Source organism: Ahaetulla prasina, chromosome 2, assembly GCF_028640845.1.
Source record: "Ahaetulla prasina isolate Xishuangbanna chromosome 2, ASM2864084v1, whole genome shotgun sequence".
Lineage (NCBI taxonomy): Eukaryota > Metazoa > Chordata > Lepidosauria > Squamata > Colubridae > Ahaetulla > Ahaetulla prasina.
This window is the reverse complement of record NC_080540.1, coordinates 201,167,967-201,186,653: the sequence shown is the minus strand read 5'-3', so window position 1 is coordinate 201,186,653 and position 18,687 is coordinate 201,167,967. Positions and strand designations below refer to the sequence as shown.

The following is an 18,687-nucleotide window of genomic DNA, read 5'->3' as shown; positions in this document are numbered from 1 at the left end:
CTTTCCACTTATTTTTTTTTTTATTCAAAAAGTTTTACAAATTTCCCCTTTCCCCCTCCCCTCCCTTCGCAACCACCCTCCCCCGACTTCCCGGAACGAGCACAAGGTATAGTTAAAAATAAAACAAACATATGCTAAAAATTTTCGTCCCAACTTAATTATACCCTACAATCATCAATTCCTAACTTCCCCAAAAGCAATCAAAATAATACATCATAATCATTCAAAACAGTCTGATAACTCTTAGTCTGATATCTACGTTGAATATAGTCAATCCATTTTTTCCATTCCTTTAAGTATCTTTCTTGCGTATTGTCTTTCAAAAAGGCTGATATCTTCGCCATCTCAGCCAAATTGGCAACTTTCAATATCCATTCTTCTATTGTTGGTACTTCTTTTTTCTTCCAATATTGTCCTATTAGTAATCTTGCTGCAGTTATTAGATTTAAAATCAATTTAGTCTCAATTACTGTACAATCCGTAATAATTCCCAACAAGAAAAATTGCGGCAGGAACTTTATCTTCTTTTTCAGAACATTTTGTAAAATCCACCAAATTTTTATCCAAAAGGCCTTTATGTCCTTACAAGTCCACCAAATGTGAAAATATGTAGCGTCATCACAATTACATCTCCAACATTTTGCTTGCATTTCTGGATACATACACGATAAATTTTAGGATCTAGATGCCATCTATAAAACATTTTATAAAAATTTTCCCTCAGATTCTGTGCCTGCGTGAATTTAACATTTCTAACCCAAATTTTTTCCCACGTTTCCAATAATATTGGCTCCTGAAAATTTTGTGCCCACTTTATCATACAGTCCTTTACCAAGTCCCTTTCAGAATCTATTTCAAGTAACACATTATACAATCTCTTTATATGCTCCTGAGACTGATTTCTAATTTGCTTTACCAAATTTCCCTCGTTCTGCTCTATACCAATTTTCTGATCTCCTTCCATCTAGCACGTAGTTGCTCATATTGAAACCAAGTATAATTTTTCCCTTCCTCTCTTAATACTTGCAGAGATTTTAACTGCAAATTACCTCTTTCAGTATACAAAAGATCTTTATATGTAATCATTTCCTGATTCTGTTCTATGTTTATATTTTCTACTGTATGTCTAGGACTTGCCCATATAGGAACCTTATAATTTAGTTTATAAGAGTATTTTTCCAAACACATGAAGGGCATTTCTTAACACATGATTTTTAAAGGCCTTATCCACGTTTTTGTCATAAATTAAATATGCATGCCATCCATATAGCAAATCATAACCTTCTATATTCAAAATTCTGTCCTCTGTTAAATTAAACCAATCACTTATTGCAGAGAGCAGCTGCTTCATAATATAATTTAAAATTAGGCATTTTTAAACCTCCCTTTCCGAGAATCTTGAATTATTTTCATTTTAACCCTAGCTTTTTTACCTTCCCATATAAATTTGTTAATTCCCTTCTGCCATTCCTCAAGATTCTTATCTTTCTTAATTATTGGTATCATCTGAAAGAGGAATAAAAATCTAGGTAAAACATTCATTTTAATAGCAGCAATTCTCCCCAGCAATGATAATTGCAATTTTTTCCAAACAATCAACTCCTTCTGAACTTTTTGCCATAAAACCTCATAGTTATTCTTATACAATTTCACATTTGACGACGTAATATAAACCCCTAAGTACTTAACCTTCTTTACAATTTCAAATCCTGTTACTTCCTCTAGTTTTTCTTTCTGTTGTCTGGCCATATTTTTTATTATCACTTTTGTCTTTTCTGATTTACCTTAAACCCTGAGACATTCCCATATTGATCAATTATTTCCAACAAAGATTTACTAGAATTTATAGGGTTTGTTAAAGTAATCACCAAATCATCTGCAAAAGCTCTTAACTTATATTCATACTGTCTAACTCTAATTCCTACTATCTCCTTTACTACTCGTATTTTATCCAATAATGGTTCTAGAGTTAAAATAAACAATAATGGTGATAAAGGACATCCCTGTCTTGTTCCTTTCGCAATCTTAAAAGGTTCTGTTAAGCTACCATTGATTATAATCTGTGCTGTTTGCTCTCCATAAATTGCCCTAATTATTCTTAAAAAACCATCTCCAAATTGCATCTTTTCTATTAATTTAAATAAAAATCCCAATGCAATCGATCAAAAGCTTTCTCTGCATCGAGAAAAATAAATGCTGCTGGAATAAAAATTTTCTTTTCTAAGTACTCCAGTAAATTAACAATCTGCCTAACATTATTCCTCATCTGTCTCCCTTTTATAAATCCAGATTGATCATTATGAATTCTTCGCTGCAGAATCAACATTAATCTATTAGCTATTATTTTAACAAAATCTTATAATCATTATTTAAAAGTGAGATTGGCCTATAATTCCCAGGTTTAGAACAATCCTGTTCCTCTTTGGTATCAATGAAATAAAAGAGGTTCTCCATGAGGGGGGAATTCCCCCTCCTAGTTGTATCTGATTAAATAATTCCTTAAGTGGACCTAACATCTCATCCTGTAAATTCCTATAATAACTAACTGTGAGCCCATCTGTACCAGGAGGTTTCCCCATTTTAATTGTTTAATTACCAAAATAATTTCTTCCGAGGTTATAGGCCGATTCAATTCATCCGTTTGTTCTAAAGTTAAATTTTTAACCTTATATTCCTTCAAATAATTATCAATATCCCTATTCAATATATTATCTTTAAGATATAAATTTGTATAATATTCTAAAAAAGCTTTTTTAATTTTATCCTGTTGATATCTCTCTTTACCTTTTTATTCTATTTTTTCTAAAATACGTTGTTTTGTCTTTTCCTTAAAGTGTATGCTAACCACCTCCCAGGTCTATCTGCGTTACAATAAGTATTATGTTTGGCATATTGTATATTTGTTGCCACCTGATCAGCCATTATCATATTAAATTGATTCTGTAGTAACTTTATTGCATCTTTAAGTTTTTGATCATGTGGATTATGTATTAATAATTGTTGTTTCTTATAAATTTCCTCTTCTAAATACCTACGCTGTCTTTGTTGCTTATTTCTCTGTCTATTATTAAGATATATTAATACACCTCTCATAAAAGCTTTACTGGAGTCCCAAACCATTTCTATCGATGTTTCATTATTCAAATTATAATCAAAAAATTCTTTCATCTGCTTTTTACATTGATTTACATTATCCTGATATCTAAACAAATTTTCATTTAATCTCCAAGTTCTTCTACCCTCTTTTCCATATTGCAATTCCATCCAAACAGGACTATGATCAGACAAACATCTTGGAAATATCTTAGTTTTCTTCACCCTAAAAAGCAAATCATTAGAAATTAAAATAAAATCAATACGTGAGAAGGATTGATGCCTATCAGAGAAAAAGTATAGTCTCTTTCCTCCAAATTCCAGTCTCCATACATCTCTTAACTCAAAATCTTCTATCATATCAAAAAAGGATTTAGGCAGCTTTGCATGTGCAGGTATCTTCTTGGAAGAAATTCTCTTGTCCTTTCGTGTATCTATTACTCCATTCCAATCTCCCAATATAATGCACGATTTATAATCCCATAGATCAACTTATCATATAACATTCTATAAAATTTTTCTTGTTGCTGATTGGGTGCATATATACCAAGCAAGAGAGTCCTTTTGTTTCTATTGTAAGTTCAATAGCAATATATCTTCCGTGAATATCTGCCTCTATTAACTTGGCTGGTATATCTTTTCTCAAATAAACCACTATGCCATGTTTTTCTCCAAAGCTGAAGCAACAAAATGTTTACCTAACTTTGAGTTTATTAGGTACTTTTGATCTGATAATTTAATATGCTTTCTTGTAAGCAAATAACATCATTTTAAATTGTTTCAAATAATGAAATATTTTTCTTCTCTTCTGAGCTGAGTTCAAACCATTGACATTCCAAGTCAAGATTTTATTTGCCATTACTGGGCTGCTGAAGCCTTTGAGCAATCAACTGAAGATCGTCCTCCCGTATCTTGACGTGCTCCTCCACTGCTTCTGTAGCAGAATCCTGAACTTTACTTTGAGTTTGTTGCTCCTTTTCTTTACGCTTAAGGGCTCCCTCGTCAGTCTTTGTTCTTGTGGTTGTTCCTCTGATGGTAACATCACTGGAATCACCTCAGCTTCCACACCCATTTGAGTCTCTTGAATTCTTTTTCTATTATTTCTATTTCAAATTTCAGCACTGTAGAAAGAAAATCTTTGGCCTTAAGCACTGTGTCAATACGATATCTCCTTCCTGATAATACACTGTCAAGCCAACTGGAACCTCCCATCTAAATTGAATCTGGTATTTCTTAAGTTCTTGTGAAAATGTAAAGTCCTTTCTATCCCTTAACATCTTGGGAGGAATCTCTTTCAAAACCTTCAACTCCTGTTCCCTATTTTCAAGTTTTTCTGAAAAGCAACTTGCAAAATTTGATTCCTCACTGTTCTTTTCAAAAAATAAACCACAATGTCTCTAGGAAGTTTGTTTTGCCTAGCAATCCAAGAATTAACTCTATAAATTTTGTCAATTTGATAAGCAACCTCTTGTGGATCAAGTTCAATAGATTCAGCCTGAGCTTCTGATAAAATTTTTTAAATCTTCCCTTTGTCCTCATTCAAACCTCTAATTCTCAGAGCTCCTTCCATCATTCTATACTGCATCACCACCACTTGATCTTCATTTTATCCAATTTGATTTGCATTCGCCCATTCTATTTTCTATTTGTTGATTTGACTGAACAATTTCTTGCACCTCCTCCTCCACCACCTCCAGTCTTTTTGCCAAACCTTGAAAAGCCATCAAGATATCTTCTCTTATTTTTTTATTATTCTCTTTTATTTCTTCTCTTATTTTCTCATTATTATCCATAATCTCCTTAAACCTTTCCTCAGACACTTTCCCTTGCTCTTTAATCAGATCTTCTAAAGCTGGTTCAGAACCCCTTCTGCCCCCAGTCTTAGGTGGTTTAGTAGCCATTTCAGTTTTAAAATTCACAAAATATAAGTCTAGAAACTTCTCTTTTCCCCTTTAAGTATAGGAGAGCTCAGTTCACTTCATTAAAATCCACACATAACATTTCTTATCTTCTTAGTTGGACAGACTGTTTAAAATTCCATTCGTCACTTCACTCCCGTTCAGGCGCCATCTTTAAGAGTCAATTAGAACAAAGGAAAAAAAAAATTCTCTTTTTTAGAAGGTAGAAGTCAGGAAGTCAAAAATACTTGCAATCCAATAATTGTCCGCTGGCACTCATTCCGTCTGCTTAAAGAGATCCATAAAGATAAGACAATTAGCAGAGATGGACACTTTCTTCTTTTCCTGCTTTTGCAGGAGCGCACTGAAGTCGGAGAATGGCAGGAATATTTATGGGACCCATCAACCCTTCGAAGCTCTGCTTAATTAAAACAAAGCCTCTGGGGAGGTCTACCAACATTTCCTGCTGCTCTTATCTTTCCTCTTTCATCCAGAGAAAAAGATTAAAGCCGGCTTTTCCTGGCTTTTACGATATTCAGTGCGGAGCCCCTTTAATTAGGGCTCAGCGAAGAGGTGGAGCCACCCGGAAGTCCCAATCTCTTTCCACTTATGACTGTATGACTGTGACTTGTTGCTGGCAATCCTTATGATTTATATTGGTATATTGACCATCATTTGTGTTGTAAATGTTGTACCTTGATGAACGTATCTTTTCTTTTATGTACACTGAGAGCATATGTACCAAGACAAATTCCTTGTGTGTCCAATCACACTTGGCCAATAAAAAATTCTATTCTATTCTATTCTATTACTAACACCCTCTAACAGGTTGTCAGAGTTGTGATTGGCAAAAGGAGAAATGGACAGTGAGCCACCAAATTGATGGGTTTTGTTGGAGTAATACTATGAACTGGGCAGGATCCTGCTCTACGAACCCAACTTTTGCCACCCCTACCAGTTGTTGGGGTGGGGACCACCGTTTAGACATGAATTTTGTGCTTTTTGAAAGAGTGTTCATGTATATTGCAATCCAAAGCATATTTTTCCAGCAGTAAATCCCACTGTAGGTTTTATTTCTATGCATTTGCAAATCTGTTGTGAATAATTAGAAAGAATAAATTGGTCTCAAATCACGATTCTGGAATGAATATCAATCTAATATTTAAGCTGTTGTTGAAGCTGATCATATCTATGACTTCTAACAGGTTTGAGCATTTCACCCTTTCTAATTTTGTTTTGAGAGCTTGCTTAAATCTATTTACTCGTTAGAAGGAAGGGATTAATGCTTTGTTCCCTGGATTTGCAGCACAGTCATAGCACAAAATCATGGCATGCTAGATATGGCTATGGGGGGGGGGGGTGCCTGCTAATGAGAAAAGAAAATGTAGAATCATGAAATCCAGGTATGTGTGTGCACACATGCAGACTTTAGTAATAAGAACACCACAGGAGAAAGAAACATGGAAGGGGAGATACGAGACTTCACTTTTTAAAAACGTGCCTTACAGAAATTTTCCCACAAAAGCATGGATGTGAAGAGACTGAGTTTCTAAGTACCAAATCAGAAGGACAAATAACACAGGAAATGCTGAATAAAACGCATTCGCTGTATGCTTCAGCTTGCCTGGCATAGTTATCATTTTCTTGTGACTGGCAAGCAGATTTTTTTTCAATAGTTGTGATTACCGTCTCTTTGTATGTATATAATTCTATTCTCCACCCTTTCAGGTTTTTATAGGAATTCATCCAAAAGTTGCTGGGCATAGTCAGGAGCCACTATACGCAGGTGTTTATTACAGATGATGATGGGATTGGCAGTGATCAAGGGTGACCATTTTAGATGGCTGCTTGCACACGTTCATCGATCAAGAACATGAGGAGCATCTAATGGTTGAGTTTGTAAACTTCTAAAGCAAGACTCAAAATGGGTCCTCAAAAAGAGGTCCTGGGGATCTAAAGAAAGATAGTATCCCACAACAACCCGAAGTGGTCAATAGGAGTTGGTCAGATGCAGACTTCATCTTGAATAATATTGTACAGGTTGTCCTTGAGGAGGGTCCTTGACTTATGACCACAGTTGAGCCCTAAATTTCTGTTGCTAAGCAAAGCAGATGTTAAGTGAGTTTTGTCCCATTTTATAATCTTTTTTGTTACGTAGGGCGTGTCAAATTTTTCTACTTTCAATTTCCAAACATTAGGGATGCTCAAACGTTGTGACATGCCTTGGGGATTGTAAAGATATTTTGGTTACTTTAATGTAATTTAGATGTGCTTGGTAAGCAATTACATAAATATCATAATTTTTTAACATTTTGTTTCTTTCATTAAAATGCCACAGTTGTTATGTTAGTAACATGGCTGTTAACTAAATCTGGCTTCCCTGTTGACATTGCTCATCAGAAGTTTACAAGAGGTGTTCACATGACCTGCGACACTTCAATCAGCATAAATACATGCCAGTTGCCAAGTGTCCAAATTTTGATCATGTGACAACAGAGATGCTACAATGGTTGTGAGTGTGAAAACCAGTCATAAGTCAGGTTTTTTTCAGTGCTGTTGAAACTTTGAACTGTCACTAAACAAATGGTTGTAAGTCAAGGACCATCTGTAGATTGTATCCATGCGAAATGTGTGCTGGGAGAAGAGGAATGGTTTTCAGAAGAACTTTTTAAAAAGTTTTATTTTATTGGGACCTTGGTAGTCATCTTAAAGGAGGGTTGTTTTATTATTATGCTTGATTTTTTTATTTTTTTGTTTACTTCTGTTGTTGTGCTACTTATTTGAATCTGCTGTAACCCATCCAGAGTGTTTTGATTTGTTAGATGTTTAGAGAAATGTTGGAATTTCGCTGCAGCAAAATCTTCCTCATTTTCACAAGCTTGAGGAAGTTGATAAGGAAGAGGCACGTCACTTCTCTTTGTGATTAGTCCCAAACAGAGACCTTCCAGCCGTGACTTAAAGAACGAGCAAGAGCGTTTCAGGAAATTCATCAAAGCACTGAAATGGCCATGATGTGGCAGATAATTAGAGTGGGATTGGAAAAATAAATGTTCTCATGTCAGATTGTTGCTGAATGCCGTAGGCTCCACCGGCTGGGTATCAAAGATTCTTCTTTATGCTCTTCAGGAGGGGCGGTAGAGAAGGAGACAAGCCGTTTCAGAGATGGGCATTTCATTAAGTGCCCAAGAAGTGGCGACAGAAGTGAAGGATGGGGTTGAAGTGTTGATGCTCAAGACTTAAGTCAGATGGAAAGCTGCACTGGGATACTTAATAAACCCTTCATGAACAGCAGAGAAAAGACATTGGCACTTAGTTGGGAATGAGATTTTCTTTGTCTGATTTTCAAAAGCAAGGACAAAAGATACTGTTGTATTATAGAGAGAGCTGTTCTTATAACTTGGCTGATTGATTGTACATAGGCTACATAGTTTTGGCTCACTGAATGAACTACTATCCCTCTCTTGTTCTTTGTTTGATCAGTTATTATTTTTGAGTTACATTTTCTGGAGAAGACAAGTGTTTTCTGGACAATACAAGTGTTTTGCACATAGTGCAAAGGCACCCACAGAAGTATCCCACATGAGCACCATCTCTTATGTACCATGTGTGCAATAGCAATAATACTTAGATTTATATAATATATAAAGTTTATTGTCATTTGTATGTATATGCACAGTATACCTATGCAACAAAATTTACATAACACCCAGAGACCAAGACAGGGGTGAAATGCTCCCGATTCGGACTGGATTGCCTGATTTGGTAGCGATGGTGGCTGGTGGTTCGGAGAACCGGTAGCAAAAATCCCTGGCCCCGAAAAATTGCTTTTAAAAGTAAAAAAAAAAAGGCCTTTGATGATCCCGCAGCTCAGCTGGGATCGTCAGAACCCTTTAAACTCCTTTTTTTAACAACCTCTTTGGCCGAAGAGGTTGTTTAAAAAAAAGGTTTTAAAAGGCTCCTCTGGCGATCCCAGCTGAGTTACCTGATCACCAGAACCTTAAAAAACATGTTTTTTACAAGCTCTTAAGCCGAAGAGGTTGTTAAAACAATCCTTTTAAGAGGTTCTGGCAATGAGGCAACTTCAGCTGGGATCGTCAGAGGAGCCTTTTAAAACCTTTTTTTCCTCTGGTGATCCCAGCTGAGTTGCCTCATCATCACAGGCTTTTAAAATCATTTTTTACAACCTCTTACAACAGCCCCCGCCCATGCCCACCCAATTGGCCGTCCCCACTTGCCTTATTGCTGCTCCTTTCGGGCTTGCAAAGCCTTGCTTTGCTTTGGCTGCTGCAATCAGTTGCATCAGCTAGCAACTGAATCTGCCTGCCTGCAATCCATCTCCTTGGTGAGCAACTCAATCTGCCTGTCTCCAATTGGGTAAGTAATGGGGTGGGGGGGGGGCTTAAAAATAGTTAATTGGATTTTTTTTAAAGAGTTTTTTTTTTAGACAGCAGTTTAAAGTTAAGGAAGTTTTAAATTTAGCTGCTTTTATCTAAAACAAGGGTCTCCAACCTTAGTAACTTTAAAGCTTGTGGACTTCACCTCCCAGAGTTCCTTAGCCAGCTTTGGAACTCTGGGAGTTGAAGTCCACAAACCTTAAAGTTACTAAGGTTGGAGACCCCTGATCTAAAATATATAAATAAAATAAAATATTTGTGCAGCTTTCTGAGATTTGGTATGTTTTTGTAGTGTTTCAGTCTAACAACACAAATACACAAAATCTCACAAAGCTGTTTGTGGCATTTGTGTGTGTGTGTGTCAATTGTGTTGTGTTGTGTGTGTGTAAAGTGTGAAAGATGATTTTTGAGCTCTTTGTGGTTGTGTGAGGTTCCTGCTTGTTCCAGGGGCCATTCTGGGTGAAGTGCAGTTGTTTTTACATTGTGTGTGAATCAGTTGTGTTGTGTTGTGTGTGTATAAAGTGTGAAAGTTGGTTTTTGGTACCTCTTGTTTTGTATACTTTATTATTTTTATTATTTATAGGCCACGACCACCCAGTCATCTGACCACCAAGCCACACCCACCAATTAAGCCATGCCCACAGAACTGGTAGGGAAAATTTTTAGATTTCACCCCTGGACCAAGCCCAACACACATGACAATCCCCAGACACACTCCCACCCACAAAAAATTCCCCACCCCTAAACCACCCAAGCATCCACACAGCAAAACAAGTAATGCTGTCCAACAGCTCACTGATGGTGGCCCTAGTTCATTGTTGAGTGCAATTATAAAAACTATGGAATAAAAACTATTCAAAACACGTGTGGTCTGAGTTTTAATTGTTCCATATCTTCTGCCAGAAGGCAACAGTCCAAAAAGATTATAAGCAGGATGGGAAGGGCTGGTAGCTGGAGCCCAGTCTTATTCTGGGCAGTTTTAATAATTTTCTGTAGAGCTTTTATGTCCGCTGCAGAGCTGCTCCCATACCAGGGGTGAAATGCTCCCGGTTCGGACCGGATCCCCTGATCCGGTAGCGATGGCGGTGGGTGGTTCGGAGAACCGGTAGAATCGGTTTTCTTCGGCCGAAAAATGCTTTTAAAAGTAAAAAAAAAGCCTCTGACGATCACGTGGCTAAGCTGGGATTGTCAGAACCCTTTAAAAGCATTTTTTCTGTAACTTCTTTGGCCAAAGAGGATGTAAAAAAAAGCTTTTAAAAGGCTCCTCTGGCGATCCCAGCTGAGTTGCCTGATCGCCAGAACCTTTTAAAAGCATTTTTTACAACCGCTTTGGCTGAAGAGGTTGTAGAAAAAATGTTTTTAAAAGGTTCTGGCGATCAGGCAACTAAGCTGGGATTGTCAGAACCCTTTAAAAGTTTTTTTTCCTCTGGCAATCCCAGCTGAATTGCCTGATCATCACAGGCTTTTAAAAGCATTTTTTTAAACAAATGCTTTGTAAAAACATTTAAAATGCTTTTAAAAGTAAAAAAAAAAAGTTGGTCATTACCCCCCCCACCAAGCCACACCCACAAAACCGGTAGTAACAAATTTTACATTTCACTCCTGTCCCATACCATGCAAGAATGCCATGTCAGGACATTCTCAATGGTGCTGCGATAGTAGGACAGAAGTAGATGCTGAGATAGATTTATCTTCCTAAGCATTCTCAGGAAGTACAGACTCTTCTGTGCCTTCTTCAGTATAAAGCATATACTGCTTTACAGTGCTTTAAAGCCCTCTCTAAGCTGTTTACAAAGTCAGCATATTGCCCCAAACAATCTGGGTCCTCATTTTACCTGCTTCAGAAGGATGGAAGGCTGAATCAACCTTGAGCCTGGTGAGATTTGAACCGCTGAACTGCAGCCAGCAGTCAGCAGAAGTAGCTTGCAGTACTGTATTCTTACCACTGCACCACCACAGCTCATTATGTCACAATGCATATAGAAAAAGGATGCGGCTTAGGATGTGAGGCTGTGATACTACTTTCATCATTTGCTTCCTCTTGACCCTACTTGTGGGTGCTAGTGGTTAAAACCTCTGCTATACACATTTCAATATTATTATGACTTTGTAAGTGCATTCTTTCCAATTTTGCAGTTTTTTTTTTTAAGATTTGGGTAACTAGAGCCAGCTGTCAGGCTATCCTGAAACTATACATCTTATGATCTGACAAAAGGCATTTGATCAAAATCTGAAAGCATGTGATATTCCCCAAAGCAGCTGAAGGCAAAACAAGAAGCGATGGATGGGAAACTAGTCAAGGAGAGAACCAACTTAAAACTAAGGAAGAATTTCCTGACAGTGAGAATAATTAATCAATGGAACAGCTTGTCTCCAGAAGTTGTGGGTGCTCCAATACTGGAGGTTTTTAAGAAGATATTGGACAATGATTTGTTTGGTGTGTTATAGGACTTCCTGCTTGAGCAGGGGGTGGACTAGAACAGGGGTCTCCAACCTTTCAACTTTAAGACTTGTGGACTTCAACTCCCAGAATCCCTCAGCCAGCAAAGCTGGCTGAGGAATTCTAGAAGTTGAAGTTCACAAGTCTTAAAGCTGGCTGAGGAATTCTAGAAGTTGAAGTCCACAAGTCTTAAAGTTGCCAAGGTTGGAGACCCCTGGACTAGAAGACTCCAATGTTCCTTCCAACTCTGATATTCTGTTCTGTATGTTCTCACAAAGTCTTCCAGTAGCCTACCATGATCAGTCACAAAACATTCATTTATCAGAAAGTTAAAACAATTTCACACATCATTTTACCCATTCTGATCTGAAAGTCATTGCTGGTTTGTTGGCACATTAATATCCACCCTTGCAAATAAATAAATAAAAATCCATCTGAAGAAAGAAATTAAGTATTTATTTTAATAGATGCCCGCAATAATATGAAATGAGGCTCTAGATGCATTTTTTACTACCTTTACGCTGTTGGGGATTGCCATGTTGAAAAAGTTGCATTTGTCCCAAAGTATCTTTAAAGAATAATCTTCAAAAGAAAGCATTCCTCCATATTTTCACTGAAATCACTGCTGGTCATTGGGAAGTTCTCAGATTTTAGAGCTTTATTACATTTTAGTCTTGCTTCATGATTCCTATGGTTGTCCTTGCCGTTTTCTTTTCTGCTTCTTGACAGCAGACAGCTGACAAGACACTAAATGAAAGCAAACCCCATTCCTTCTAGCACCGATGATGTTACCTAGTTTGGTAATGAAGCGTCTGCAAGAAAACAGTCAAGCTCAATGGCCAACAAGGACCTTTCAAATTATACTCTTGATAGATATCCTTGGATTGCTATGATTTTCTGTGAGCTTTGACACAGTGGCTATTCCTGTTTTTATGAATTTTCTGCAGAGTCTAGGAAAAGATATATTAGAAAATTAGAGAAGTAGTAGAATGGCCATGAAGCACAAAATCCATTAGCATACACATTTAGGTTTCCAAAATGAACTGAAAATAGATATAAAACACTCAATTATGGACATTTTGCATTCCAAATAGTACACAAGGGCCTAAATATAGGCATTGAATATTTTACACTAAGTCCTGTGTAACACATCTTCTCTACTGCAGACAAAGGCAGCATCCTTGGTGTGTGTGTGTGTGTGAGAGAGAGAGTGAGAGAGAGAGAGAGAGGCAGGGAGAGGAAGAGAGAGAGAGAGAGGGAGAGCGAGAGAGCGAGAGAGAGCGCTATGTTAAAAAGTTTAGCATATTAAGGAAAACAGTGAAACCGTAATAATCAGTTAATGGTTTGGGATGACTAACACAGAATTACCTCATGCATTTGCACTTTCGACCTACCACTTGCATTTCTCTTTCCCTGAAACTCTTTCTCTGGTTTGTGACTGACTCATCCCCACCCCTACCAACCAAAGCCTCTAAGATTTATTAGAGTTACTCCATCATGATACACAGTAGGAACTGTTTTTTTTAAAAAAACTACAGGAGACCTGTTGAATTGCTCCTCCTTCTTTGCGTTTCAGAAGTCTAAGGCAAGAGATATTCTAAAACACTTTTCCCCAGAGCTTTTTCTTTGTGGCCCTATTATTGGTGATAAACCCTATATAATTGTCTCTTTTTAATCCTAAGTGCCTCACCTGCATCATGAACTGATAAAAAGAAAAATGTGGAATTGTAGCACTTAAGACTTATAATTCATTCCCTTTCCCAGGCTAAAGAGAAGAAAAAGAATGTAAAATATATTGTGTTAGGATTAGATTCTTCCCAAGTAGTCTGCTATTCTAGATGAGAACATGCTGCAAAATGCTATCTATTGGAAGAGGTGGCATCTGAATCTATAATTACCTGTGCTTATTACAAGTGATGGGCCAGATTCATTTTCACAATATATGGAGTCCAGGAGAACATATATATATGTTCTATACATATACATTATATATATGTATATATATAATATATATATATATGTATATATATATATACATATATATATACATATATATATTTGTTTTCTGAGGTTTTCGCGGGTGTTTGTATGTAGGACTTTGGTTATTCAGGTTTTCTCCCGCGTAAAATTGGAAGTGTCTTGGCGACGTTTTGACGAAGTCTCATTCGTCATCTTCAGGCTTCTGGGATCGTCATCTTCTGGGATCGTCATCTTCTGGGAGAAGCACAAAGCTGAAGCCTGAAGATGACGAATGAGACTTCGTCAAAACGTCGCCAAGACACTTCCAATTTTACGCGGTAGAAAACCCGAATAACCAAAGTCCTACATATATATATATATATATATATATATATATATGTATGTATGTATGTATGTATGTATGTATATATGTATGTATGTATGTATATATGTATGTATGTATGTATGTATGTATGTATATATATATATATAAAAGGTGGATTCAGGGCATTTCACATGGACCTGAGGCCATAGTTTGTCCAGGTTGAACATTAGTGTTTTTAAAAGGTGAGTACAAGAAAGTAAGGCTTTAAGTATAGAAAGAAGACATAGATAAACCTCCAAGTGCTTCAACAACCCTCTAAATAAAAGGATGCAAATTAACAGGTGTCTGCAAGGAATACTGCATTACTCACTATCCTGTCAGAGCTGAAGAAGATTCTTGGATGAAAAGCGAAATGTCTTCAAAAAAACCCCCCCAAAAAACAACAGTTGCCTCCTGAAAAAGTACCTTTGGGACAACCATGACGTGGATGACTGAGAATCTCTACAGACTTTAGCTTCAGGCCTCCATCGCTTCCTTTTTGCCTGTCTCTTGACCCTCGAAGGGAGGGTACTTGGCCTCCACGTCAGCCCAAGTTATGTTGCCATTGGCCAGATCGCCCACCAGGACTGGCAGCTCTGAGATCTCAGCCCGTATCTGCCGCATGGAGTCGCGATCTCTTAAGGTGGCTGTGTGTGGGGTCTTGTTGGCCGTGTCGAAGTCAACTGTAATCCCGAATGCCACCCCGATTTCATCAGTCCTCGCGTACCGCCGACCGATGGATCCAGAAGAATCATCCACTTTGTGGGAGACCCCATTCCTGGTCAGAGCTTCAGAGAGTTCCTTCACAAATGGAACGAATTCCTGGTTCTGACTCAAAGGAAGAACGGAGCATTTGAAAGGAGCCACCACTGCAGGAAAGCTGAAGTACGTTCGCTGTTCATCTCCCTCCCTAATGCGGAATGTATGTTCAAATATCGTATACATGATTCTTCCAAGCCCAAATGAAGGTTCAATCACGTTGGGGACAATCTCTTCCACATGCAAGGTTTTCTGGAATTTCTTCACGCTGACCATGTCCTTTGTTACCCGAAAGGTTTTCCCTTCTGTCTCAACCGTAAATTCTCCCTTTTCCTTCAGCTGTGTTTCCATTTCACTGATATAACACTCGTCACAGATGGCAAGATACTCCAGCACCAGCTTGGCATCCTTCTTGTACGCTTTCCCTATAGCTCCCTTATTTGGTTCAAACTGAACAATGTTGGCGATTCTCGGCTCCTTCAAAAGCTTCTCAGCAACGAGAGGGACTTTGGTGGCTCTGGCGTGGCAGGAGAGGTCGTAGCAGGAGCGATCAGCGCAGCCAACAATTTCAATCCAGCCGTAGGAGGTTTTGGTCTCCGCATCCCAGCAGTCACAGGCATAATGAGCCATCTCGTTCTCCATGTGCTGCCGGAAACGAAGCTTCTCTGGAGAGATGCCAACTTTGATGAGATAGAGATAGATCCGGCCGATGAAATAGCCCAGGACAGAATTGTTGATCACACCTTGCTCAACGGCATCCCCCAAGCACATGACACGGGCTGGCTGCCCACTGGTCTGGGCTTTGGCAGAATACAAGAGGATGTGGAGGTCTGCTACATTTTGAAACTTAGGATGACATTTTTCACTGGGGTCCACAAAATGTTCAATTTCTGCCATTGTGAATTCCCTGACCCTGATGAGACCTGAGCGAGGAGAGATTTCATTCCGGAAAGAATTGCCTATCTGAGCAGCAGCAAAAGGCAGTTTTCCTTGGTTGAATTCCAAAAGGCGTTTGAAGTTCAGAAAGATTCCCTGTGCGGTTTCTGGCCTCAAGTATCCAGCCATGTTTCCTCCGGGACCAATAGAGGTCTTGAACATGAGATTGAAAGACACCGGAGCGGTGAGGTCATTTCCTGTTAAGGGGGATTTCACGTTGTAATTGACAAACAGATCTGCAAGTTGTTCCTGATTGTAGTTGTCCAGCTGCGTGATCACGTTCTCCATTTCCATCTTTTTCTCCGCAGAACATTTCTTGTCTGACATCAGCTTCTGTAAATGGGCCTTCAGGAGGTGATCAGCTCGGAAGCATTCTCCACTTTTTACATCTTTCACCATGAAGTCTGCAAACTTGTCCACGTGTCCAGAGGTCTTCAGAACAGCTTCAGGTGTGAGCATGGTGCAATCGATCTCAAGAATCTGCTCTTCCTGTATGAAGTGCTGCCTCCAGGCTTGTATCATGTTGTTCTTCAAAGCACAACCCACAGGACCGAAGTCATACAGGCCACTTACTCCTCCATAAATAGAAAATGCTTGGTCGTAGAAAAATCTCCGTTTCAAGGTATCTTCCATTTTAAGCCTGTCCACAACGTCATCCTTGGGCTGCAGAGCCAACTCCTTGGCTTCTAGGATTCTCTTCCGAGCTTTGAGTTCAGCCACAGCTTTGTCCACATCCATCTGAGGAGCCTTGTCATCCTTCAACTTTCGAACCAGCTCACCCTGCTGCCGCACCGCCTGCCTGAGCGGCGCCAGGAGCGCTTCCGCTGCGGGTCCGTCCATGCTGGCGCCGGGATCCGGTGGGGTCGGGAGGCGAGAGCGGGCGCGGGTGCTGGCGGCGGCGGCGGCGGCGGAAGAGGAGGAGAGGCGAGCCGCGTGGAAAGAGGCGCGGGGCAGGAGGGCGGCCAGGAAGCGGACGCTGCTCCTGCTGCTGCCGCCGCTGCGGAGGAAGCGGCCGATCGCGACGCTAAAGCGCCACGGCATTGGAGCAGCACGGGCGAGGGCGGGCAGGCGGATGATGAAATCCCAGCCGGTTGTGGCATCACCAGCTCCGCCTCAGCCTGTTCGCGGGGGCGGGAGTGACTTTTATGGAGAGAAGACTGTTTCGCTAGTTTTGTAAATTCCTGCTAGTTCCATGGCTGCGTTCCAATTCTTGTTATTTATTTATTTATTATTAAACTTCTAAAAAAAAAGCAGACTTATACTTAAACCATAGCTGGTCTGTAACTCAGAGGGGAGGAATACAAGAATATAATACTTTATTTGCCTTTTTGCTGGGGGGAAAAAAAAGAGAAAGAAATAACTTATTCAAATATTACACCTACGCCACATAATTTGTAACTTGGCCATAAGGGAAACAGAAGCTCTGGCAGGATATATATCTAATCCAGGGGTCTCCAACCTTGGAAACTTTAAGACTTGTGGACTTCAACTCCAGAATCCCTCAGCCAGCAAAGCTGGCTGAGGAATTCTGGGAGTTGAAGTCCACAAGTCTTAAAGTTACTAAGAGTGGAGACCCCTGATCTAATCTACCTTTACATGAAACGGTATGGAAATAATGTCGATGAAGTTGGTGGATGGCTCTGAAAAATTAAAGGTGCCCACTAATTAAAACATAAATAATGTAGGCAAAAAGTAAGGGAAATTATTATGAATCTGTGTTCAGGAAATTCCTGCTAGTTCCATGGTTGCATTCCAATTCTTGTTTTTTAGTTATTATTAAACTTCTGTGCCACTCATCTTGCTGAGGCAATCCTAGGCAGTTTACAGTCATGCAAATAAATACCGTATAAAACGTTAAGACAGCATAAGAACCATACATTTAAAATTCAGTTAAAATTCAATTAACCAGGATGAAAAGGAAAGGAGCACAGTATGCATGTGTAGGAATTTAGCACCCACCCCCCTCCTAGAAGAATGAAATATTCTAGGAAATATTTTAAAAAGCAGAATATTATACTTTCCTGGATGAGAAATGGAGAAACATATTTTAAAGACAAAGGAGCTCCCTGCAACTTCCTGACTCCCCCCCACCTTTGTCAATGGGCCATTAAAAGCCTCAGCTAAGCTCACTCATTCTCCCCACCTTTGTCAATGGGCAATTAAGGCTTCAACCAAGCTCACTCAATCCCCCCATGATTTGCAACACAATACAACTGAAACTCACCACATGGCAAGGCTCAAGCAAGCTTGAGAGACAGCCAGCAAGGCTAGCTAAGACCCCCACCCCCTGGGAGTCTGACAACCAATCAGGATACTCTTCCTGTGCCCCAGAAAGGTCAAAGCTCAGAAAAATCATAAAACCAGGGAGCACACAGGATCTCAGGCCCTTTTCTGTTCAGGAACTCAAGCCATGTGATCCTGACCACCATTAAACCATCTTTCCAAGCAGTCTCCATGTTTCCAGTGTCTTTGTCCCCACTTGGAACTGAACCCAGATGGATATTTCTTCCAACACATGGAGAGGAAGTGGAGTCTGACTAATCCACTAAACACCTCCAAGTTTCCACTTTCCTATTGGGGGGGGGGGGCTAGACAGCTGGCAGAGCCAGTTCTTTAAGCCCTTTTAGATCTCACTTCATGGGGGGAGGGGACAATGACAGGATGTTCTAGAGGTGTTCCAATTGCTTCCTGCTTTCTTGCTTCCACTCTTGTTTCTGATGATCCAATGCAAGGCATAGTGACTCTGAATTGTTAGGTGGATTGTATTGTATCAACATTTGAGGCAGAGGTGAGCTTCAGCCAGTTATCAGTCTGTTTTTCAGCCATTTTTTCAGCTGTTTTGGG

General features: G+C 39.3%; 1 protein-coding gene across 1 annotated transcript; it reads right to left on the bottom strand.

The window, feature by feature from the left end:
• Positions 1 to 12,260: 12,260 nt before the first annotated feature.
• Positions 12,261 to 16,922, bottom strand: LOC131192566 (glycine--tRNA ligase-like). Its single transcript, XM_058171812.1, has 2 exons — positions 14,575 to 16,922; positions 12,261 to 12,775 (listed from the first exon to the last, which is right to left on the bottom strand). Exon 1 carries the CDS (start codon positions 16,882 to 16,884, stop codon positions 14,626 to 14,628), a length of 2,259 nt encoding a protein of 752 aa, XP_058027795.1. The 5' UTR covers positions 16,885 to 16,922; the 3' UTR covers positions 12,261 to 12,775; positions 14,575 to 14,625.
• Between the last annotated feature and the right edge of the window lie 1,765 nt (positions 16,923 to 18,687).

Bases quoted from the DNA above. Each gene is read 5' to 3' on its own strand.
- LOC131192566 (XM_058171812.1), bottom strand. From the start codon at position 16,884: ATGCCGTGGCGCTTTAGCGTCGCGATCGGCCGCTTCCTCCGCAGCGGC.